This window comes from Pleurodeles waltl, chromosome 2_2, assembly GCF_031143425.1.
Source record: "Pleurodeles waltl isolate 20211129_DDA chromosome 2_2, aPleWal1.hap1.20221129, whole genome shotgun sequence".
NCBI classification, from domain to species: domain Eukaryota; kingdom Metazoa; phylum Chordata; class Amphibia; order Caudata; family Salamandridae; genus Pleurodeles; species Pleurodeles waltl.
In genome coordinates this window covers 811,104,853-811,130,073 of record NC_090439.1, presented here as the reverse complement: position 1 = coordinate 811,130,073, position 25,221 = coordinate 811,104,853, and the positions used below count along the sequence as shown (strand labels likewise).

The window sequence follows — 25,221 nt, the reverse complement described above, 5'->3', positions numbered from 1 at the left end:
CATCTCATCCCAATGAGCCCTATCATATCTAGCTAGAAGGGCCAGCGAATTAGCTATGCGCCACTGATTAGCTGCCTGTGACGCCACCCTTTTCCCTGCATAATCACATTTTTTGCTTTCTTTATCTGGAGGGGGTGCATCTCCAGAGGACTGTGAGTTAGCCCTTTTCCTCGCTGCGCTGACCACTACTGAATCTGGGGGCAGCTGTTGTGTGATAAAAATGAGATCTGAGGGTGGTGGCTTGTACTTTTTCTCTACCCTTGGGGTTATAGCCCTTCCTTTAACCGGTTCTTGGAATATTTGCTGCGCATGTTTGGGCATACCGGGAAGCACGGGTAGGCTTTGGTATGTGGCATGAGTTGAGGACAATGTATTGAACAAGAAGTCGTCCTCTAGAGGTTCTGTGTGCATGGTCACGTTGTGAAAAGCTACTGCCCTAGCTAGAACCTGTGTATATGTGATTCTATCCTCAGGTGGCGATGGCTTAGATGGGTAGCACTCTGGACTATTGACTGGGACTGGGTCGTCATAGAGATCCCATGGATCAGTGTCCTGTTGTGACTGCATAGTGTGTGATGGAGACTGTGCAGTGGGTGTAGCAGGCGGGGAAACAGTCAGTTGAGGGGAGTTAGGAGGAGACTGGTGAGGAGAAAACTGGGGAGGCGGAGATTTCTCTCTTGGCACTTTAGCAGTTGGCTGATCAGTGTCCAAACGTCCGTGGAAGGCCAGTTTTCTTTTTGTTTTGAGAGGAGGTGCTGTGAGGATCTTGCCAGTGTCCTTGTGGATCTGTATCCTGGCCTGTTGTTCATCGAAATCCTACATTTGTTGTAATTCCTCCTCAAATCTATGCTTTCTTTTAATTGTTTCGAAAGTCCATGCTCCTCTGTATAGGAATGTTTTTTCGGCTCCGAAGCCATTTTTTTCGCCACCAAAGGGCCTGGAGTAGTTGTTGGCCTCGGTTCCGAAAGTGACTTTCGGGGGCTCAACTCGATGGGTCGGTGTCATATTATTTCGGAGCCTGTGCCTCAGCTCGAGTCCGAAGGCTTCGTTACGGACATGGCCTTTTTCGGTGCCGAAGATGTTATTTGGTCACCGGTCGCTTTTTTACGGGTAGAGCCATGGCCTTCCGGCAGTGGCGTCCCCGAGGCCTTGTGTTTGGGCTTGGTTTGGGTCGGGGCAAGCGTACTCACATGCTGGCCTGCTGTTAGTGGTGGGTCGACGTCCGACTCTTGTTCGGAATCGGATCCCCGAACTGAGACGGCGGTGTGAATCATCTCCTCTTCTGCGTCGAGGCGTTCGGTGCTTCTGGACGCCATCTCTAACATTCGCGCTCCTGAGTCTTAAAGTATTTTTCAAACGGAAGGATTTACAGGCTTCACAAGTATCCTCTCGATGATCCGGAGATAAACACAGGTTACAAACCAGATGTTGATCTGTGTAGGGATACTTGGCGTGGCACCGAGGGCAGAATCTAAACGGGGTCCGGTCCATGAGGCTTCGACAATACAGGGAGTGCAGAATTATTAGGCAAGTTGTATTTTTGAGGATTAATTTTATTATTGAACAACAACCATGTTCTCAATGAACCCAAAAAACTCATTAATATCAAAGCTGAATATTTTTGGAAGTAGTTTTTAGTTTGTTTTTAGTTTTAGCTATCTTAGGGGGATATCTGTGTGTGCAGGTGACTATTACTGTGCATAATTATTAGGCAACTTAACAAAAAACAAATATATACCCATTTCAATTATTTATTATTACCAGTGAAACCAATATAACATCTCAACATTCACAAATATACATTTCTGACATTCAAAAACAAAACAAAAACAAATCAGTGACCAATATAGCCACCTTTCTTTGCAAGGACACTCAAAAGCCTGCCATCCATGGATTCTGTCAGTGTTTTGATCTGTTCACCATCAACATTGCGTGCAGCAGCAACCACAGCCTCCCAGACACTGTTCAGAGAGGTGTACTGTTTTCCCTCCTTGTAAATCTCACATTTGATGATGGACCACAGGTTCTCAATGGGGTTCAGATCAGGTGAACAAGGAGGCCATGTCATTAGATTTCCTTCTTTTATACCCTTTCTTGCCAGCCACGCTGTGGAGTACTTGGACGCGTGTGATGGAGCATTGCCCTGCATGAAAATCATGTTTTTCTTGAAGGATGCAGGCTTCTTCCTGTACCACTGCTTGAAGAAGGTGTCTTCCAGGAACTGGCAGTAGGACTGGGAGTTGAGCTTGACTCCATCCTCAACCCGAAAAGGCCCCACAAGCTCATCTTTGATGATACCAGCCCAAACCAGTACTCCACCTCCACCTTGCTGGCGTCTGAGTCGGACTGGAGCTCTCTGCCCTTTACCAATCCAGCCACGGGCCCATCCATCTGGCCCATCAAGACTCACTCTCATTTCATCAGCCCATAAAACCTTAGAAAAATCAGTCTTGAGATATTTCTTGGCCCAGTCTTGACGTTTCAGCTTGTGTGTCTTGTTCAGTGGTGGTCGTCTTTCAGCCTTTCTTACCTTGGCCATGTCTCTGAGTATTGCACACCTTGTGCTTTTGGGCACTCCAGTGATGTTGCAGCTCTGAAATATGGCCAAACTGGTGGCAAGTGGCATCGTGGCAGCTGCACGCTTGACTTTTCTCAGTTCATGGGCAGTTATTTTGCGCCTTGGTTTTTCCACACGCTTCTTGCGACCCTGTTGACTATTTTGAATGAAACGCTTGATTGTTCGATGATCACGCTTCAGAAGCTTTGCAATTTTAAGAGTGCTGCATCCCTCTGCAAGATATCTCACTATTTTTGACTTTTCTGAGCCTGTCAAGTCCTTCTTTTGACCCATTTTGCCAAAGGAAAGGAAGTTGCCTAATAATTATGCACACCTGATATAGGGTGTTGATGTCATTAGACCACACCCCTTCTCATTACAGAGATGCACATCACCTAATATGCTTAATTGGTAGTAGGCTTTCGAGCCTATACAGCTTGGAGTAAGACAACATGCATAAAGAGGATGATGTGGTCAAAATACTCATTTGCCTAATAATTCTGCACTCCCTGTACTTTTGGTTGGGCCGACCAGGCCCAAGTTGGGCGCGGGTGCCCCAAAGGGCAATGAAAGATGTGTATCCGCCGGTACCGAGGTGTCGATGCTGGATGAGACGCGATCGAAAACAATACTGACGATTTTAGATGGTTTATAAGATTTTACGACTCGAACAACCGGAGTGAAGAGGAACACGTCCGAACCCGATGGCGGAAAGAAAACAATCTAAGATGGAGTCGATGCCCATGCGCAATGGAGCCGAAAAGGAGGAGTCACTCGGTCCCATGACTCAAAAAGACTTCTTCGAAGAAAAACAACTTATAACACTCCGAGCCCAACACTAGATGGCAGGACCTGTGCATAGCATGTGTATCTGCAGCTACACATGCCATCGAACATATATATATATATATATAAAACTGTATAATGTGTCTAAAAATAATAAGTAACATCTTCACTACATGGAGGGATCAATATCGGTAAGCAGAGCCTGTCTGCGAAGGAAGAGGGATGGCTTCATTAGAGCTCCCCAGCCACCTGACACTCTGCCACTCCAAGATGGATCTCAGCCTGCTCTGGCTCTTTTTCTGTGGTGTGGGAGCCAGTACAGTGAAGGGGATGCGCTACCACTTGACTGCTGACCTGACCTCTGATTCTCCAAGCATCCACTCAGCCTGGCCCAGACTGGATTTGTACTTGGGTCATTGGGGTCTGCTGGGGCCCCCGGCCCAACTTCTACTGGACGTGTCTTTGACTGTTTTCTGCATGTTGGACCTCTGCCATCAGTGCACGTTCCGAGCTGCTATGCCCTGATGCCCAGAGGGAAGACCACCCAGCAGGTCTTATTCACTGACATGGTGGCAGGCAAGCTGCACCATCCTTCGGAGGCCATGGCAGACATCACTGTGGAGACCATCATGAAGTAGCTCACAGGCCTCAAGGTCACTATGATCTTTTGTTTCAGACCTCACTCCACCAGTGGAATTCCAAAGGGCGTACTAGATACATCTCCAGGGTGACACATGCTGCATGGCCCCCAGACAATTACTGCGTGCTTCCTCCACCACCAGTAGGCACAACAGATCATTGCTGCAGCCAAGCAGCAGAATGGCCCTTTTATTCATGACGATGCCAAGATCTTTGTGATGCAGACTTCCTGCATGACATAGGGGTGCACCACATAAAGTTCTTGGTTCATTGGCCACTGCTGCGTAAAATGAACATTAGAGATGGCTTGCTCAATTCTCAGATATGGACATGGATGCCACACCTGGGGGACCCAGACAGCCTTCCGGGAGCAACCCACCTTTGTCTGCTACCCTCCAGAGGGATTTGACCTCATCTCCTCTTATAGAATGAGATTGGCCTTTGTACTCTAACAATGGGAAAGCAGGGCACCTAAGGTCGGTGAGGAAGAATCTGGCATGGGCATGGACAAGTTGCGCTCACCGATTAATCCGTGATCATTTAGCCTCTTTGGCAGACTGTGGGGAGTTAAGACCCCCGTTAAAACACACCAGTTTCATTGGAGAGATCAGACATTCTCCTTGCTGCCCTCCTACGGGTCGTTTCTAGGGCAATGTCAGGGGAATTCTGCTTTGGGCATCCTGGGACCCCTGCATTTTGGAAGACTTGTCGTGTATGAGCACTTGTTTGCCCTCCTTCGTTCTTCTTTGGCAGTGCTGTGCTAAGATGCAGTTATCGGGCTGGATGTCAGTGTGTGATGCGGAGTCTATGTGGCAGCAGTTCACTTCCGTAAGCCTGAACCTGCTCTTTGTTCTTTCTGTTAATTGGAACTATCTGGTGGGCAAGGGACTGAGAGGTAGGCTCGCCTGTTTAAAGTTTTTGTTTTGTTATTTGTTCTCACCTTTGTGTCTGTTTACTGGCTCTGTACATACTCTTTCTGGGCCTCTGGGGATTGATGCCTTACTGGTGGGTGCTGCATCACTGATTACATCCATACCCCCGTCTTGGGCTGCTTCCACCTTCCTTCCTGCTGGTGGTTTTCCTTTGGTTGTATCTACGCTCCATGTTTGGTTGCACATGTCCGCACCATCACAGGTGCCTCTCACGACCACGCCTTTGAGACCCAAGTGTCTGAATATTTCATCTCTTAATGGGAATGACCTTACCCTCTTCATTGAGCACAAAAAAAACTAACTTCTGTAGTGACATGCTCTCCTGACATTGCCCTCCTACACAAGACATTTATCGCCCCTGGCAAGGCCACTGTGAGAGAGGCTTTGATGAGAGATCCGGCACTTCCCAAGTGGGTAGTTCGGGAAGAGGAGGCCAGGTTGGAAGGCACCATTTGGTCCCTATCGGATGCTTACACAGAGAGCTCCTCTCTGGATCTCCTGCGTCGACTACAGCACGCCAAATGTGAGTTGAATACCCATTTCACCTCCCAGACAGAATACGTCCTAGTGCGTCTGATGCGCTGCACTATAAATGTAGGTATAAGGCAGACTGGCTGCGCAGCAGCTCCTACAGGAGGCTATTAGTGCCATTTCGACTATCCGAGTGGAGACAGGGGAAATTCAGACTGCATCCAGCGGAAATCTCAGAACCATTTGCTTGCTTTCTTGGAGTGTTTTATAGCTCAGAGGCTCCTGCCGATCAAAGTACAATACCGACGAGGGAAGGTACCCTGTGAGCCGAAAAGAACATTGCGGTGGTGTCAAACCGGAGCACAGGAGCACACGTCCGAACCCAACAGCGGAAAGAAAACAATCTAACAATGGAGTAGAAGTCCATGCACATTATCACTTAGAGAAAATGCCACTCTACCTTGTGACTCGAAAGGCTTCTAAGAAAAACAACTTGCACACATCCGTGCCCAACTCTAAATGGCAGGAGTATGCACAGCATGTGTATCTACAACCACACATACCTTCAATAGCAATAGTTTCAAGTAACATTTATAGGATTATACAACAAAGGTAAATTTGCCTGCAGCTCCCTCTTGCAAGTATTGCTAGCCCCCCTCATTGAGCCCAGCCATTTATTTTTAATTCTAAAATTTAAAATATTCAATAGATAACAACATTGGACTATATTATTTTAAGAAAATAAACAAGATGTTTGAATTTCACATTATGTTGTTGAAGAAAAAACAGAAATACGTTTTATTAAAACAATTTTTAGACCTTCTCTGTTAACTGTCACACACTCCAGAGGGCAATTCTTCATGAATATAAATATATGTGTACTAGAATTTACCTTGATTGGTTTGTCAAAGTCTCCACCACACAGTGACTGAAGGGGTATTTTAAAGGGCCTCCAAACTGGGTTCAAATTGTTTTTAATAACCTGCAAAATAAACACACATTAAATTAACAAATGGACGAATGACTATTTTCTTTATTCTTAGCCCTTGCTACCATGAGTGCTATCACAATTCTATCATTTTGCATATTTGAGCAGTGACATGAAAGGCATTCATTCATTTTATGAAGTTTCCCTGGAATCAGGAGATAATGAAGTACTCTTTAAAGTTTATAACAAACTGTTGTTCTTAACAGGAGGCATCAAATGCTGTCTTTTACTGACTGCAGAAGGTTCCATCGCAGGAGAAAAGCAAAAATCATATGCCATGCAGTCTATTTCTCTTGAATGAATGTGCATCAGTTGTCCAAATATCTACTGAAGATGCCCTTCTATTGCATTTCATATACTTCTTTAATGAAGGAAGACAAATGATTAGCAAGGATGCAACTTAACTCATATGAGCAGTGATTATCACACATCTGCCTCTTCTCAGTGGGAAATGCATGTTTCATCCCCTTACACAACTTAACAAAATTTAGAACTCATACCCTAAAATAGTGGTTCCCAACCTTTTGACTTATGTGGACACCCACTTTATCCTTACTTTAACCCGGGGACCACCACTGTATCATAACAAGCATTCATCAAACACATACACAATTGATAACACGTTTTATCTCATTTGCAAACAAATATAAATAAAAAAATGTAATTTTAATAAGAAGGTTGGAGCTTATTTAAATGTATTTGAAATTACACATTGTCCACACTATTTTCTGTTTAATGCACCTGCACTACTCCCATGAATCAAAATGAGGATACTAATTTAATTTTTAGCATCCAATTCCAAATTTCTTTACATTTGCACTATGTTTAAAGATTTTCAATTGTACATTTAGCCACTTTATTTATTTACACTTTATTAATCTGTTAAAATTATTTAATTTTCTGAAGAGGCTTCACAAACCCCTAGGAGGCACCGGACCACAGGTTGGGAACCACTGTCCTAAAACACACCACTCTCACCACATAAATAAACACACCTCTGCAGACATTCAATGATGGAATACTGGTAGTTCAATCATGTGAGAGCAGTGGCTCACAAACATTACTAAAGACTGTGGGCTCAATGTTCCATATACCTTGCCATACCCCTCTGAATGTTCAAATGGCAGCACTTGAACCTTGCACATTTGACAGATCCAATTTAATCAAAAGCTATTGGGGGGGCTGGGCAACGCAGGGGTTACCAGGCTTCAACACTGGTGGTTGAAGCAGTTTATCACTAGTGTCCTGGGGCCTTCCTGCTATGGTGCTGCAAATATGACCAAAATTCATTCATCCCCTACCACACTTCACTCTTAGGGAAGCGAGCGCGAGCAGTCCCTGGCATCTCAGAGAGGAAGTGTGGGGAGAGACTTAGAGCTCAAGTAATCAAGCAACAGGTGAAATAAGCAGCCCTGTGCTTTTCTTCTAACAAAAGAGAAAAACTGAAATCACTCCATAACAATCTGGAAAGGGCTAGGCAGTTTGTGTATGCAGGTTACAGTCATCTTTCAAAGTCTTTTTAGGCAATTAAAAGTCAATGCCTGTCACGTGTTTATTTATCGGATTGTGGTGTACACTCTTAACTTCCAAGTGCAGAAGCTCAGATGCATTTTGCACAAAGCGGACAGTCATGGTGCGGTCACCTGCGCTTGTTTGAGCAGCCGTCACCGTTCCACATGAGCAAGTAAAGACTGTAGCAGCTGCTTGAATACACATCAGAGAGTGATTCAAACAAATGCGATGTGAAAGCTTTCCCTTCAATCCATGGTGCTGAAGTGAAGTCCGAAGGTTTGGCAACAGCAGTCATCACAAATGCTCTCTCTTCCTCTTGGTGGTTGCTGTGGCAGACTCTGGTGGATCGCTACTTACAAACTTGGTTTCTTGGTTGGGCTGGGAGGTATGGTGACCCTCAGCTCGGGACACTCTCACTTGGGCGACTGCTTCATCTGAGCAGCCTCTCCCACTGGACTCGGCAGCTGGGCTTCTCCTCAGACAGACAGCTCCTGCAGGCCAAGGTGCTCTCTTCTCCCCTCGCAGCAGAAAGGCATGTTCTGAGGTCTCAGGCAGACCTATAGCTTCTCCAGCAAAATGTGCAGATTTCAAGTAATGTTTCCTCGCATCTGAGAGACTGACTTTCAGTGATAACCCCCGGACCACAGTTGCTGTTCCAATACTCTGTGGAGTAGCCCCAATCCTTGGTCCGTGAACCAGCTTAGAACTAGAACAAACTTGGAAGGTTTGGGGGCCACCTTTAAATAGGGTTTCCAGATAGGGGATGTTGATCCAGCTGCGGAACCAGCATGGGGTGGTTCCATTTCATAACGTTATCTCACTCTGCAAGGTAAACAATTTTTGTGTAAGGTGATGGCTTCCATAGCAGACAGAAATTATGCTGGCTCAAAGGAGAGGTACCCATAACATAAGCACAATATGTGTGAAGCTCTGCACCTGGCATCAGCCTTTCTGGATGGGCCACTCAAAGTAAGACAAAAATTCCATGCCCTGCCTAGAATTGTCCCTCCCTCTAAAACCTAAATGTGCTTAATCACTGCCATTCCACTAACATCACACAAATGGAGATGTTCAGAAAGAACTTATAAGCAATTCCCTATTAAATATGTCACATGAAGTTTCTATAGGCAGCCCTGTCTCCTTTCCCTTTCCCTTACTATAGCTCAGAAATGCAAAAAACATACACTTCAATGGTCTGAGGAGGCTGTATCACAGCAGGAGCAGGTCCCAGACCAGCTCTCCAGTGCTGCTGCAGCGCTCTCTCCTGTCTGCTGCCTCGTTCTCACTACCTTCTCCTCCTCTCCTCCTCTTTTTCTGAGTGCTTTCCCCTACTTTCGGTATTTTCACTGCTTTCTCCCTCAGTTACCCCCATTTTTTTGAGTGCTTTCTCCTGCTTTCTGCCTTGTTTTCACTACTTTCTCCCTCTTTTCCTGCTGTTTTTCTGAGTGCTTTCTCCTGTCTGCTGCCTCGTTTTCACTGTTTTCTCCTGGCTTTATACCCTGTTTTTCTCAGTACTTTCCTGCTTTTTTGCCTCCTTTCAATGTTTATTTTTTACCCATTCCCGCCTCCTGCCTAGCCCCCCCAACCGCCTCCCAGCGTCTTTGCTCCTCCCAGGAATTTTTTATGGAGACCATGTAAATGTAAATTAGCACTTGTATAGCGCACTACTCACCCGTTAGGGTCTCAAGGCGCTGTACTCATACCGCTATGGAACCCCTCCTGGCTTTTCCCTGTGACGCACCCACTCCTGAGCACCCCCAGGGTGAAACCAGGCATCCAAGCGCTGTTGGGGCCGTTGTGGAGATTAAGCAAGCTATTGCCCAGAGTTGCAGAGTGGGACCCATGAATTAGATTAGGCACCGAGGCGAGAATTATCTGGTCAAGGGGAATTGAGCCCAAGACCTGCCGAAGCGGGACTTGAACCCTGGTCTTGAGCCAGATCTCTGCTTCAGGGTCTGCCGCTCTAACCATTGAGCCACACTTCTCCATGGTGCAGCCACGCAATGGATGCGCACAGCGGCAAACACTGGTGCGCCAAAGGTGCATTAACGGCAAGCCCATCTGCGCTCGTCCGTGCCTAGCACCAGGATCCCTGCCTCTTCCACCCCACAAAGATCCACCGCCTCTGACCTCCAAACCCTGGACACACCAACAACCACTGGTGCTGCTCATCCTCAAATATCACTAGAGGACTGTTTTCCTGCAGATAGTACCCCCTTACCTTCAGCACGAAGCAACCAACGCACTCAACACATCCACCAAGACCACTGCGTCACAACTCCAGCACATCCTACTCAACGCATGATCACTTGTTACACACCACTGAGGTCTGGGACATGATCTCCTCCCTCCCCATGGATGTCATCTCACAGAAACCTGGCTCAACCCCACATCTGCACCAGACATCGCGACCGCCATCCCCAAAGGGTACAAGATAACACACTGTGAAAGAACCAACAAGCCCAGAGGCTGAATCGCCATCATCTACAGCACTGCATCCGCTGCACAACATCCCCTGATGACCCGACACGGGTAACAGAACAACTCAACTTCCAACTCCACACAGATGGAAAAAGCACCATCAAAGGCACCCTTGCCTACAGACTACAAGGACCAAGCCCCAGCTTCTGCAACTGATCCCAGAACTTACTGCCCTGCAAGCAATTGATTCTGAGCACTACATTTTACTAGGGGACCTCAGCTACAAAGTCAATGACCCCAACAACGCCAACTCCACCATCCTCCTGGAAAGCTTGAGCAACATCGGCCTCAAGCAGCTCACCACTGAATCTAACCACATCGCAAGGCACACACTCTAGCTCATCTTTTCCTCCTCCTCCGATAGAGTCAGGTACATACACACCACATCACTCACCTAGTCCGACCACTATAGCATACACTTCACCTTCTCCGGACCAACACACCCAGACACCGTGCCCACCCTGATCCACGCAAAGAAACTGGAAAAAGGTATCAGAAGACCAGTGGAAGGACATTCTCCACACCAACCTACCACACTCAACACACAACCCTGAACAAGCAGCATTGAGATTCACCCAGTGGATCACAGAATGCACCAAGGAACAAAGTAAAAGAGCAGATTCGTTCACCGAAGAACTGCACTCCTCCAAATGCAACTGTCAACAGCATGAAAGGAAGTGGTGCATCAGCAAAAAACAGAAGACACCACCACCTTCAGGACCACCAGCCTCCTGAAAGAAACCAAGAAAACACTAGCAGACTGCATCAAAGCCAGTATAAACCACAGCAAGGAACTCTTTGCCATAGTGAAGGAGTTCACCAATCCCGTAGCCACCGATAACTATACCACTCTCTCCCAGGAACTGTGCGACAACCTTGAACTTCTTCTACAACAAGATCTCGGATTTCCACGAAAACTTCGAACACCAACCCTCTGCTGCAGACCGCATCAACTAGCTCACATGCACAAGCACAAACCCCAAACACCTTCTCACCCAGTGGTAACTCCTCACCACGCAAGACACTATCGCCATCATGAACTCCGTTCACTTTGGAGCACCCATGGACTCTTGCCCCGCCACCACATCTTTAACCGCGGAAGCAACACAATCTGCAATGTGCTCAGGAAGGTCCTGAATAACTGCATCACCACGGCAGAGGTCTCGAAACACGCTGGCCCCTCCTGAAAAAAACATTTGCCGACACAGCTGAATTGAAGAACTACTGGACTATCTCTCTGCTCCCGTATTCAAAAAAAGTCCTAGAGAAAGCGATCAACCAAAAACTCACCCAACACCTAGAAAACCACAGCCTCCTAGACCCACACAATCTGGATTTCGGGCACATCACAGCACTGAGACAACCATGATTGCAGCCACAGATGACATCAGCGCCCTTTTATGCCATGGGGACAGCAGCCCTCATCTTCCTGGACCTGTCCGCCGCATCTGACACCGTCTCCGACCACATCCTGATCCTCAGACTCCACCACATCGGGATTCAAGGAAACACTCTCAAATGAATCTCCTTATACCTCACGGGTAGAACCCAAGGATCAGTCTCCCACCGTTCACCTCAGAGCCCAAGAAGATCTTCTGTGGAGTCCCCCAAGGCTTAGCCCGGCCCACTTCAACACCTTCATGACCCCTCTGACCATCACAGTCTGATCACACGGACTCAACATCATCTCTTAAGCTGACAACACACAGCTCATCCTCTCACTGTCCAAAGATCCCTCCACCACTTCCAAAGATGCATGATGAACATAGCGGACTGGATGAAGGACAATTGTCTCAAACTCAACACCGAAAAAAAGGACATACTCATCCTTGGGAACAACAACGCACCATGGACCGCCACATGGTGTGGCCGTAGAGCTCGTCAACCTCCCAACAGAGCACACCTGAAACCTTGGCATCATCCTGGATAGCAAGCTATCCATGAAGAAACAAGTCAACGCAGTCTCATCCGTCTGCTTCGACACCCTTTGCATGCTCTGTAAGAACTTCAGGTGGCTCCCAGGAGACTACAAAAGGACCATCACCTAGGCCCTCATCACCAGCAGACTAGACTACGGAAATACACTCTACGTAGGAATCACAGCACGACTCTTGAAGAGACTCCATACAATACAGAACTCAGTGGCAAGACTCGTACTCGACCGCCCCAGAAGTACCCACATCACACCCCATCTCAAAAAACTACACTGGCTCCCGATTCAGAAGAGATGCCAGTTCAAGATGCTGACCCACACCTACCAGGTCCTGCACAACAAAGGACCAGCATACATCAACAAACGTCTGAGCTTCCACCAACCGAACAGACACCTCCGATTAGCTTCCCTCTCCCTCGCAGACACCCCACAGATCCGTTGAGCCAACAGCAGAGGACGCTCCTTTTCGCACCTGGAAGCCAAGGCCTGGAACAAACTCCCCTGCACCTCAGGACACCACCATCACCCCAGCAATTCAGAAAAGAACTAAAGACCTGGATGTTCAAATGAATATTCCTCCACGCAGCAGCATACAACTTCAGAGCCTCAAGACAGTCACCTGTGATTTGCCGTGCTCTAGAAAATTGTATTTAATTGATTCCTCCGTCTTTTAAAAGGTCAAAAAAAGGGGCAATCTAGAATGGATCCCACTGGCTACAACATACACATGCTGGTCAAGAACATGAAGTTCTGCAAACAGGTACTGTAGACACAACACACTTAACATACACACAGGGATGCCTTTGAAACGTCTGGGTATGACACCAAATCAGAACGTTACACAGCAGGCTGGTAGGAATGGTGCTATTTCTTGGAACAGTGTAAAAGGTGTGTCCAACTACTGTGGATTCAAAAACAGTTAGCAGCCACCGCTGCTGACTGTACATGTCCCAGAAACACAGATTGTACTCTTGTGTAAGTTAAGGGGTTAACTTCTGGTGTTCCCCATTTACATTCAGAGCAAAGTTATGGGTCTCATGGTCAGGTTTTGGCCTAATCAGGAGGACACAGAGGATTTCATGGAAGTTGGGCAAACGCAAGTCAGGAAACCAGATTCACTGGCAGTTGGGTCACTCAGGGTAGGGATGCACATCCATCTAAGATGCAGGGGGCATTCAAGTGTGAACACTCTAGCTCTTAAAAGGTGGGTGAAAGAAGTGGGTCAAAGGATCTATGATGCAATGCTGTATGAACTGTCCATTCTGGAAAACTTTCTAAAAGCATGCAATGATTTCTGTAATTCCTGAGCTGCTTTTGAAAAGCAACCCTGACATTGAAAGCCTAGCCTTGGGGCTTAGAGATGAGGGATGAGCTTCCTCTTGAATCACATTTGGATGAACTATCAATGATGCATGCATGGGTAGGAGCTATCCGGTCTGGACTACAAATAAAGCAGAAAATACAGTCAGGGTCAATCATGATATTAGCTTAATTAATTAGATTGGTGCAAAGGTGCTTGGGCAATTTACTGTCAGTTTATTCACTATCACTACACTGCTATCAGAGAGGACATATTATTCTGCACACAAACAAATCACCTGCGCTAAGCCTCAAATTTGCAGCACCCTTGTGTCTTTCTGTCAAGTTATGTGCTACACGTTGTGTCTAAATGGTGACTGCACTCTTCTTCAAAAGATGGAAGAATACCAGTAGAGTCTTCCATACTGCTTGCCACTACCTCCAACTGAGAGCGTGATCAGCATCTGTGGGAACCACGTCTTCTGAGCTTCAAGTTAGCAACTGTTACTACCAGAGGTATCACCTGAGCAAGAGAAACCTATCAAACGAAAAACTTTCAGTCCAAACCAGCACGTCATATTCCCATGGATCTTCGTAGAGATTACTACTACAAATTCAAAGTAATGATACAACTGATTTATTACAAATGATTTCAGATGAAGGTTGCACAATGGTACCACTACTGTGAAAGAGCCTATACCCATCTAAGCCTGCAGGCATCTATGAGTGGCACCTGTTATTTCTGAAGAAGGGCTGACATTTGTATACACAGCTCCATGCCTCACTCACTTGGCAGAAGATCCAGCCAGAATAACACAGAGATGAACTACAGCCTTTTTTAATGGGATGAGAAATTCTGGAGGTTGGAAGTTCATGGTCTTGCAGGACCTGGAAGTTTCACTGACAGTATGTTTCTGTTTGATGAACTGCCCATGCGCACAGTAGCCGGCCATCGACTTAGGGTGTGAGTCTTTTAAATAAGAACACTTACCAGCAGTGGAGCCAGGATATGTGTGTAAACTCTTGAGGTGGATTTTGTCCAAAATGTGAGCACCTGAAACTAGTAATTTAGATAAACTATAATAAATCTAGGCATTTGTTGATACATCAGCTTCACTGTAATATAAAAAAATTGTATCTTGTACATCCAGGAAAACTATAAATTACGCCGGTGCAACAGTCCAGAAAAATGTAAAATGTGCCATTTAGGTTTTTTAGTATAAGGAATATGAAGCAATGGAGCTAATTTCTTCTGCTCATTGATCCTCTTGATAGTTCCTTTGTGAGTTAAATATTGGATTCGTAAGTGAATTACTGTCCTTATTACAGTGATTCATTACAATGGCCTTGGAATTATCCTTTTCTGGGTGGACAAAGGATATCATTCCAGATCAAACCCTTTTCTCAATAGTTCCTCCACCTAGTGGCTACAAAATGAATTTCCCATGAAGGCAGTAAGTGGGAATGGTGACCACCTTTACAGTCTGCCTGGCAAAACTTACAATTCTGCAGGGAGAAACCGTGGGATGAGGAGCAGCCACTAAGACACTGAAAAGGATCAGAACTAGTACACCCTAAACTCCTTGATGTTTAATTAAGATTTTCGTATCACTGAATGAAGACAATGATAGAAATTATGAGTATCAATGCTTTAAAACAGGACCAAGTTCTTTTTAATTCTCCTATAGCTTTATTACCAAGTTGTTAAATTAGGAGCCAAAGCAGTCCCCTAGAACCTCCAAAATCACACATGCGCAACTGGAGAAATTCCTGCGTGTTAAACAGTTTCCCTGGCGCCATCCATATCTGAGGCAAGTACATCAACCCTAGATATTGAAACTGTTGCTCTTAGAGTATCAAATTAAATACCCAATAAGAACTGGTCATTCAATTCCTTAGCAGCTGCTAAAATAGAAAAGCAATCTTTTATAGTGAGGAAAGAAGAATATAACTTCAGCAGATCTGTCAAAAGAGACTTCAGAGAGAAGACTTCACAAAGGCCAGATTGCACAATGGAGTTTGCTGCAAAATGCTACTTTTTTAATGCAATTCCTTTATCGGTGTCATTAGGTGTGGCAAACTCTACAGGCACAGAAGAGTGAGCTGACATATTGGCCAATTTGGAGTCCACATTGACCACACTAGGATACACAACAAACCCCTCCAAGCGATAAAGTCTTACTATTTCTATGTATTTTGGAAATGCTACATTTGCATCAAAACAATCACCAAGAAAAAGTCCCTTTAAGTCCCATCTAAAGGGAGAAACCTATAGGGGGTCTAGTTATATTTGATAAGCCCTCAGTGACCTGGAGTAGCCATGAATGCTCCAGTCACTATGGTCTGTCACAGAATATAATTTCCAATGCTAGCTACCTATACCTTCTTCTCCCATATTCGTCTCATCATCTACCAGACATGGGTGAACTTGGTGAGCAAAGCAGAAGCCAAGATCTGTCCCCTGGATCCAGCTTCAAAAAACCATAGAGGGGATGTACAACACTTTCTATCATTTCCTTTTTGGAGGGAGTTCAGTCAGATTGCCAACTGGGAGTTTGGAATCCAAAGAGTGATTCTGTAGTTAGTGCATGCCGTTAGGAATCACCTGATGCACTGAGCCTGGATCCACCACACCTCACTACAGAGACAATGAGGTGGCATTACATGCCAGGATGACCAAGATACTCCTGTCCTTCGAACATGACACCATTTCTGCATTAATAGGCAGCTGACTGTTTTTGGATGTCCAGCTTTAAGGTCCCAGACCCAAGAGGAAAGCTGCTATAAAACAGTGCAAGGGCTGCTCCCCATGTTTCACTTTGGCTTTGAATTGATGGGATGGTTGCTGGGATGTGAGGCGTTTTGAGGAAGAATCCGTATACTTGAGACATGTTGTACTCCCTATATAAGTCTGATACAGCAAGAATAATCGGAATCCTGCAGCCATACCCCACCTAAAGCATACAATAATCTCAATTTTGTGACCAGTCTTTATAGGGCTACCGTCCAATGCTGGCAAAGGTAGAATTTGAGGATGAAAGTTGGGCTATCTTATGCCCATGTGAGGCGAAAAGGCAGAAATCTCCCACTAAAAAAAAAAAGGAACGAGGTTGTCTGTCTTTTGGAAGTTTCACCCTCATTTATATAAGTACTTTAGGCGGAGATGTTGCTTAGTGGCCAGAGCTGCTAAATTTGGAACCTGGGGACCCAGGTTCGAATTCCAGCCTCAGTGCTGGTCTCAAGAGTGTGTGATTTTGGGTCAGCTGGAAATTCCTGGGCCCTTATCTCCAGTTGCCTGGAGCAGTAACCCCAAGGGGATACTGCTCCAGACCATACTGAGTCACCAGCAGTTGCGGTCCTGAGATGACCGGATTGGAAAACAGAGGACTTTGATATTTCCAGGCTTGGAAACACAGAGCCCAGTCCTGCATGAGTAAGGTACCGCAGGGGTTAAGAGCAGCTGGTGTGCCAGCTCCCTCCAGTCCTATATAATGATGGGAGTTGCAAATGCTCTTTGTCACTCCCCACACCAGCTCTGCTCGTACCACAACCTGAAGCAAAGCCCGAACAGTCATTTACCACATGTTCAAGCAGATGGTAAATAGATGCAGATTTTGACATATTATTTTCCCCAGAATGGGGTAAACCACCAAGAATTGGACCCCATATTCGTGGGTCCATGCAATAGTACCGGTTTCAGAGGACAAAATGCTTGTAATCACCTTATTTCTTATTTGGGAAACTGAGTAGAATGAGTGACTCCTGCCCTGCGGTCCACGCAGAAAAATCCGATGAGCTTGCCCAGGTGTTTAATGTCCATCAAACTCTACACAATAACATGTGAGACTCTCCTAGCTGTGCTAACGCATGCCACGTAGAATCAAGCCTTTTCAAACATGGCAGGAATATTTGTCCCTCCAATATGTCTGGCTGTTGTACCTACAAGAAGCACAGGCCCCTTGAATGAGCTCCAACAGCAGAAAGCAAAACCTTTACAGACACACACTTTACCGACCTCAAACTTGCAAGGCAAGTATGTTGCAAGTAGTAAAGTCTTCTGTTACGGAGGCAATTTCAGCTGTAACTGCTGTGTGTTATATGCACTTTGCAAGAAGCCTTATGCAATTTCCCACATCTGACATCTTGTAAATAATTGAGCAATTATCACATGTGCAAGCGCTATCCAGAGTCACATAGAAATTACAAATCAGAAATTGCATTTAACCTTTGTCCTCTCTAGGGATCGGAGTTTGGAAAGCAAGTGGACATTTTTTATTAAGAAAACAATTATGATCGATTCAATGGCAAAGAAATGAATTAACTCTAATTGCTATTAACAGGTTGATGAACAAAATGTTTACATTGTGCTTAAAACAGTTAAAGGCCTTTGCAAAAAGTAGTCCTAACACTTTATAGCTGCAGAGGGAACAAACACACGGGGCATTCGGAGTGCCATGTTGAAAAATTAAAACCCAGTTGGTCATCCCAAAATAGTGTGATACTGTGTTTGGAATACGCCCCTTGTCGGTTTACCAATGTGCTTCCCATTGATGGACCTCTGCTCTATGCCTACCCAATTCTAACTAACAGAAGGCCACCACCAACATCTGACCAGTGGCACTAGTTTTGGGTCTGCCAGAGGGTTTGATAATGTCTGCACAGAGGTGGCTGAGGAAATAAATATTTTTTACAACCCTACCAGTGCCCAAGAGCGACAAGAGCATGGACACAACTTATTTACTCCTAATAAACTCACCATATGAAAACATCTGTACCATTGTCCGATTAAATTGTGTTTTGTCTTAACACTACTTTAAAGACAGTGTAATGGGCTAGGAACAATGCAATAAGGTTGCAAAAAAGCACCACTTTTGCCCTCACCTACTGTCCCACCCCATTTGATTATTTTATGGTCACTGCCTATAGTGTTTTTGTGGTTTCTGACATACTCAAAGACTTCAAGAGGCCACATGGACAATGGTATTTATTTATTTATTTATTGGATTAGGAATAAGGAAGAAATGTTGTAGCGCAGATTCCACTATGTAATCAATCAAAGTCTAATCCCGGCACCCATAACCATATTGTGGGTCTGCTGGCCATGATGCACTCTCATTTATATCTGTCAAGGCATTTCACCCTTTAGGGACTGTGGAACGTGATAGGTGCCAGACACTTACATATTGTGCGGTGGGAGCTACCTGTTGGGCAGCTACCTGTGTGGGAGAACCGAACTGATCGAATACCTAACGGGGATTTCATGGCAGCACTCCCGAATTTATTAGTACATCTGTCAACATTCAACAATTGGAAACAATTTATGCTCTTGGATATTAATTTGTTTTTACATAGCAGTCCCGAGTTTTTCATACAAGAAAGTGTTACGCTCATAAAACAGACTTATAGATGACAGTTATTGATATATCTAACTATATATACACACCTTATTATGAAACAGCTGACAGGCGTGTCTTTAATAAATCATATTCTAAAGGACCAAACCAAAATTGCGATTTGTAAGGAAATATAAAGTGAGACAGATTGTTGGAAAGCTGATTTCAGGTATGGGGTATACTATTTGCAGCAGACCATCGTAAGATCTTTGTAAGTTACTGTGACAGCGGCCAGTAGTTTGTTTGAAATGGATAGGCAGTGTATGACAGCACTGGTCTCCAATATGGGATAACTATGTTGCATATAATCGCACATGACGCAGAAACAAAAGGTCAAAGTTGTCAGTTATATGTGATGTATGGTTGCACCACGTGTGGAGTATGTCAAAACCCGGCATCTATCAAGAGAGCAATTTTAGCTTGGATCTTCGGAAAAGTAATGTTTCGATGAAATACATGGATGTTTCATGACATATAGTAAAATGAATGTATCAAAAAATTAACAATATCATATAAAAAGACGTAATATGCAATACTTTTTGTATGAAAAACTCAGGACTGTTACATATAAAAATAAACACATTTTCAGGGTACATAAATTGTTTTCAGTTGTTGAATTTCGACACTTTTACCAGCAAACCAGAGCGTGCTGAAATCCCTGTTCCTGTGTAAAAGGGAAAATGTCTTCATAACACAGACAAAACTAAAAGCGCTACCCACTATTTCTATCTTCATTGGTTCACATATCCCCAACCAGGTCTTCAATTTTTTTAGTATGTTGTGCAGTACTCATTCAGCAATAAGGTTACTGATCTCTAAGATGTATTGTTTTATACATTCTTCTTACCACAGCATGTGGTGTATTCGCTTTCAAGAACCTACACTCGATGCTATGTTTCCAGACCACAATGGGATCCATCGCATTGATTGATTACAAAAGAAGAGATAGTGTAGCTGTCATTTTTAAATATTCCATTAATTGCACTCTCATGTCTCCTTTTGCAGAAACCTTTTTTGAGTCTCCATTTCAGTTTCCTCTACCAGTTCTCATAGTATGTTACAAGTGACTCTCAATCTTGATCAGGCATGAACAGCTGATGTTTTAGTTTTACTATCTAATCTTCAAAATTGTTCCTAGTTGATAGTGATCAACTGGGATCAATTGTGAAGGGTTACGAATAGATAGAAGTAAAATCTTCACCCTTCACAGCTGATCCCTGTTAATAGTGGGAGACTATTTTTTACCACAAATATAGTATACACCTGAAACCGCAGGATCTTGTCAATTTAGCATAAAGTCCCATGTATTCTTAAATAGAAATACATCTCTGCATTCACTTGTTCCCACAAACTTAGTATCAGTTCTGGATTGATGCCTGTATATACAAAGCTTTACCACAAGTTGGAAATCTAAAGCAAGCTTTCCTTGTATGTTAGTCACACTATATGCATGGTAATTCCTGTAACTTCGTTTACTAAATGCTTCTCTATTTTCTCCTTCATTGCCTTTCTATTATCAGCCTGATTCAGAAAACCTCTCAATTGGTGAAAGTATACATGTTAAGTTATTTCGATGTGCACAGGCCGTACCAAATGTCACTGTAGGCTCAAAGAAACCTCTTACAAAGCCTATATTTTTAGCTTTAACAATACTACTCAAGTGTTCGATAACTGGAACAAAAGAAAATACTAAATCAAAAGTTGAATAAAATACTGTATGTATTCTTGATCATAAAGCCTTGTTAATAAAAGACAACAACTAACCCCATATGTTAATGGTAAGCTATGATATGTAATCCCTTGTACTTAGGAAGGAGTTTGTGCACACACACAATATCCTTTCACATCCATAGTCTCAACGTATTCATTCAGCAACAAATAGAAAACATTAGTAGAAAGATCTCCTTGTGAACTGTCTAAGTGTAAGTAATTCATCTTTACAGAACTTATCTAACGCAGAAAGTGTACTAGTCTGTTGTACTGAAGAAAATGTATAAACAGTTACAGCTTTATCAAAAACATTCATGCTTATGATCAATAACAAACTTATCAACACACATACAGCTGCCAATCCAACTTAGATATACTTTCATCCAGTGTTTCTATTGCAATTGGTATTCATGGCCTGTAAAGAATCAAAAAGTGGAAGGAAGAAAATTATAAACTTAACTATGCAGACACAACAAAATAAAAAATAATCTTCAGCTTTCTTTGCGATTATACATAGCAGCTTTCAGGCTCTCCAAAACTCGTCAAAAATCAGTTTAGCAGCTTTGTCAAAATCAGTTTCAAATGTCTCTTTAGTAGATCAGAGTCTGCTGATCACTAACTATTACTTCTAGTGTATAATGTATTTCTTGGTCAGTTGAAAATGTAATTTCAAAACTCAGCTTGATTAAGACTTACATTTCCAAAATGTAGAAATGGATTCTCATGGTCAAAACCAAAGGACATAAACCCGTGTTCCCGCTCATCATCTGCAAGGTGTGCCCATTCAGGACCTGCAATTCTGTTTAAGTTTCAACTCATACTTATTTCTTCTTCACTCAGATCTGTTCCTTCTGATGTTTCTGCTTCCTCATTTATGCTTGACAACACATAAGGAACTTTTTCAGTTGCATGCAAAGAAAGCCATTCATCTCCTTTCACAGTTCTCTAAACAGTGATGACACAACTGGACTTACGATTCTTCTTGATTTAGCAGGAATTGGACAAGCTCTTCTTTGACTTTGACTTGTTTCACCATCAAGAGGAATCAAATATGCATGACTTTGATTCAACTCAATCCCACTTTTGGCTACTTCAGGAAACAAGATTTGCTTTATCTCTTTTTCCCAATCATCTGCTTCTGAAAGAGTCCTTTTTAGACCTGACTCTCCTGCTATGTCCACTTCTACTTCTGCTGATAAGGGAATATCAGGACTGTCTTCAGTTTCATCACTCATAGGAGTACCTAGATCAGGATCTTCGCCAGTTTGCGGTCTTTGTCACTTGATCCTCTTGAGACCGTACAGTTTTTGCTGGTGCTCTCAGAAACACTGGATCTTCATCATCCAATGGATATGGCACATTATGAGTGTGGATCGCATGAATACAGTTTGGAGTTCCTGCACAATTCACAGCAGTTGGTGTTAACAGAATGATTTGGAAAGGTCCCTTCCACTTAGGTTCCAAGCAAGTCTTCCGCACGTGCTTCTTGATCACCACCCAATCACCAGCCCGAAGACTGTGACACTGGTCTTGGGATGGTGGCACGGCTGTAGCTTCCACCTGGTGAGACAAAGAGCGAACCACATCAGCTTGACCCTTACAGTAATGCAGCACCAAGTCATCTGTTCTGCTTACAATCACATTTGCAAGAATAGTTGGCAATCTCACTGCTTTGCTCATCAATACGTCATGTGGCGAGAGACCAGTTTTTCTGTCAGGTGTACTTTGCATGCTCATCAGAACCAAAGGTAAAGCATCAGGCCATTTCAGATTTGTAGATGCACACACTTTTGCCAGTCGAGCTTTCAAAGTGCCATTCATTTGTTCCACTAATCCAGAAACTTCAGGATGGTAACTACAATGCAGATTCTGCTCAATGCTTAAGGCTGAACATAGCATTTTTATCACCTTGTTATTGAAGTGATTTTGTCTATCTGATTCTAAAGAGACTGGAAAACCAAATCTTGGTATCAACTCCCTTTGTTACTGCGAGGCTATCATTTCTACGTGAAGGGTAGGCTTCAATCCAATGACTAAATATACAGAAAATCATTAACATGTATCTCAAACCATCACACACAGGAATCTCAATGAAATGCACTTGCATTCTGTTATGGACCACCTGATCTTACAATGTGACTCAAATTGACAACAGTTCTCTTTCCCACATGCATTTGCTGGCATGTAATGCACCTGTGACAAATTGCTTCTGCAAGCTGTCTGAATGTTGGATTGAACCAAGATTACGTAAATGATCAAATCCTTGCAACTCCCCCAATGTGATTTTGACCATGACAGTATCTAGCCATTTGCTTCAGTAGACAATTTGGCAAGACTACCTGCCCTTCATTTGAAACCCAATGTTCATCAATTTCTCTTTGGTTACAACCCAATTATATCCAGCTTCTTTTTTTCATCTTCTCGAACCTTATCTTGTAATCTTTAAGGGCCAGATGTACCAAGCTCCTCGTTTGCATTTCTTAAATAGGGAATTTTAAGAAATCGCTATTTAAGAGATGCAAAATGGGATGTATAACAATAGCGAGTCGGTAATAGCGATTTCTTAAAATTCGCAATCGCTATTACCGAATGGCATTTAGGGAATGTGACTCCATTCATCCCTAGGGGCATGTGTGCGCAACATGTCATTTTTTAAAATGCATTTATAATGCATTTTTTTAAATTGCACATGCTTACCACCAACTTGGATTTGGTGGTAATTGCATTTGCTAAATGCCCAATTCGCATTTAGGAAATGCATGATACATGTGCTTTGGAAATTGCAAATAGGAATTCCCTATTTGCGATTTCCTATTTAGAGAATCACAATTTGCGATTCTCTAAATGGAATCGCAATTTAAGGGAATCGCTATTTTAGCGATTACCTGAAATTGCATTGCGAACGCCTTTCATACATCTTGAAAGGCATTTTTGCATTCGCAAACAGACGAATTTTGCGATATGCACCGTTTGCAAATGCAAAAATGTTCGATACATCTGGCCTTTAATCTCTTCCCAAGTGTAAACCATTGGCAACAAAAAGCTTTGACTTCTCTTATCAGTGTTTGTTACATTTTTCAATTCTTCATTGAAGGTGGTACAATTAAGTGCACAAAATCTAGCAATCTAATCACAATATGCATTACTCAGAGATAAAATCATTTGTTTTTCAATGTGCAGCACACTTCACAACTGCAACTTTTTCAGGCAATTGTAAAGCTTCTAGCAAATCATGAATTCTGCCACTGTTTCTTATAGGAGAGCTAGAAGAGGTCATGAAACCTCATTGGAACCACGACTGCCCGAAGTTGTGCGCAACACCAAATCCATATTGGCTGTCTGTAAAAATCGTATTTTAAGCTGTGATGAAATGCAGCATGCTCTAGTAAGAGCCACCAGTTCAGCTACTTGTGCAGAAGATACTCCTTGAAGCCATGAAGTTTCGAGTATACCAGAAATGTTGCACAGAGGCATAACCAGATCTCAATGTTAACGCATTGTATCTGTAACAAGAACTATTAACAAAAATTATTTGATCATTTTACTCTAATGGTATATCAGCTCTGGGTTTGGTGCACAGTTCAGTAACACCCAGGCAGTCAAGTTCCACTTCATTTACATTTTCATATTCAGAAATGTCTATAGGTAAACTAGCTGGGTTAAGTACCCCACATCTTTTGAGGGTAACATTCGGGAAACCTAAACTCAGTAACTCATTGCAAGTCAACCAAGCATTTATCAGGTATGGAGTTTTGGCCTTGGTAAGCATGACCTCAACTGAGTGAGGGACGAGAACAGTTAAAGTATGTACCATCACGATGCTCTCACTTTGGGCAAGGCTTGCACCAACCGTGGCTACCTGCTTCAGACAACCTGGTAAGGTGGCAGCAACCAGATCCAATGTAGCTGACAAATATGTTTCAGGACGATTCATGCCTCCATGTACCTGTTAGGACAGAAAGAGCACAACAATCTCTTTCATGACAAAACAGTTCAAATGGTTTCGTGTAGTCAGGCATTCCCAGAGCTGGTGCCCTGCACAAACTCTCTCACCCCAGTAAAAGCTTTCATACAAGCTTCATCAAAAGGGAATTGGTCAGTAACGCCTTTGTCGGTCTACCTCTGTAAAGGCTTTGAAATTACAGAAAAATTGGGAATCCACTGACAACAGTAACTCACCATTCTCAACAACATTCTGACATCTCTTTGAGTAACAGGAGGGTTCACTTGCAATACAGTTGTAACCCTTTCTCTGGACACTTTCCTTGCACCTTTCTCTATTTGATGTCCCAAGTCCTTCATCTCTTTCTGACAATACTGTAATTTTGCTGGAGACATGTTATATCCCTTTTTCACCCAGATGATTGAATAAGGCAATCGTATATCTTGCCTGCATGCTTCTTGTGTCTTTGCAGGAACCATCAAATCATCAATATACTGAACTAATGTAGATTGGAAAGGCATTTCCAATGATTCTAAATTATTTTTCAACACTTGATTGAATATTGATGGGGATTATG

The 25,221-nt window shown here is 43.6% G+C and overlaps 1 protein-coding gene across 2 annotated transcripts in view; it reads right to left on the bottom strand.

The window, feature by feature from the left end:
• Positions 1–25,221, bottom strand: part of CPNE3 (copine 3) — a 437,917-nt gene that overhangs the window by 160,177 nt on the left and 252,519 nt on the right. For both annotated transcript variants that reach the window (XM_069220439.1, XM_069220440.1), the window contains exon 7: positions 6,278–6,367. In XM_069220439.1, the coding sequence (XP_069076540.1) occupies positions 6,278–6,367 (90 nt within the window). The remainder of the gene's footprint in view (positions 1–6,277; positions 6,368–25,221) is intronic.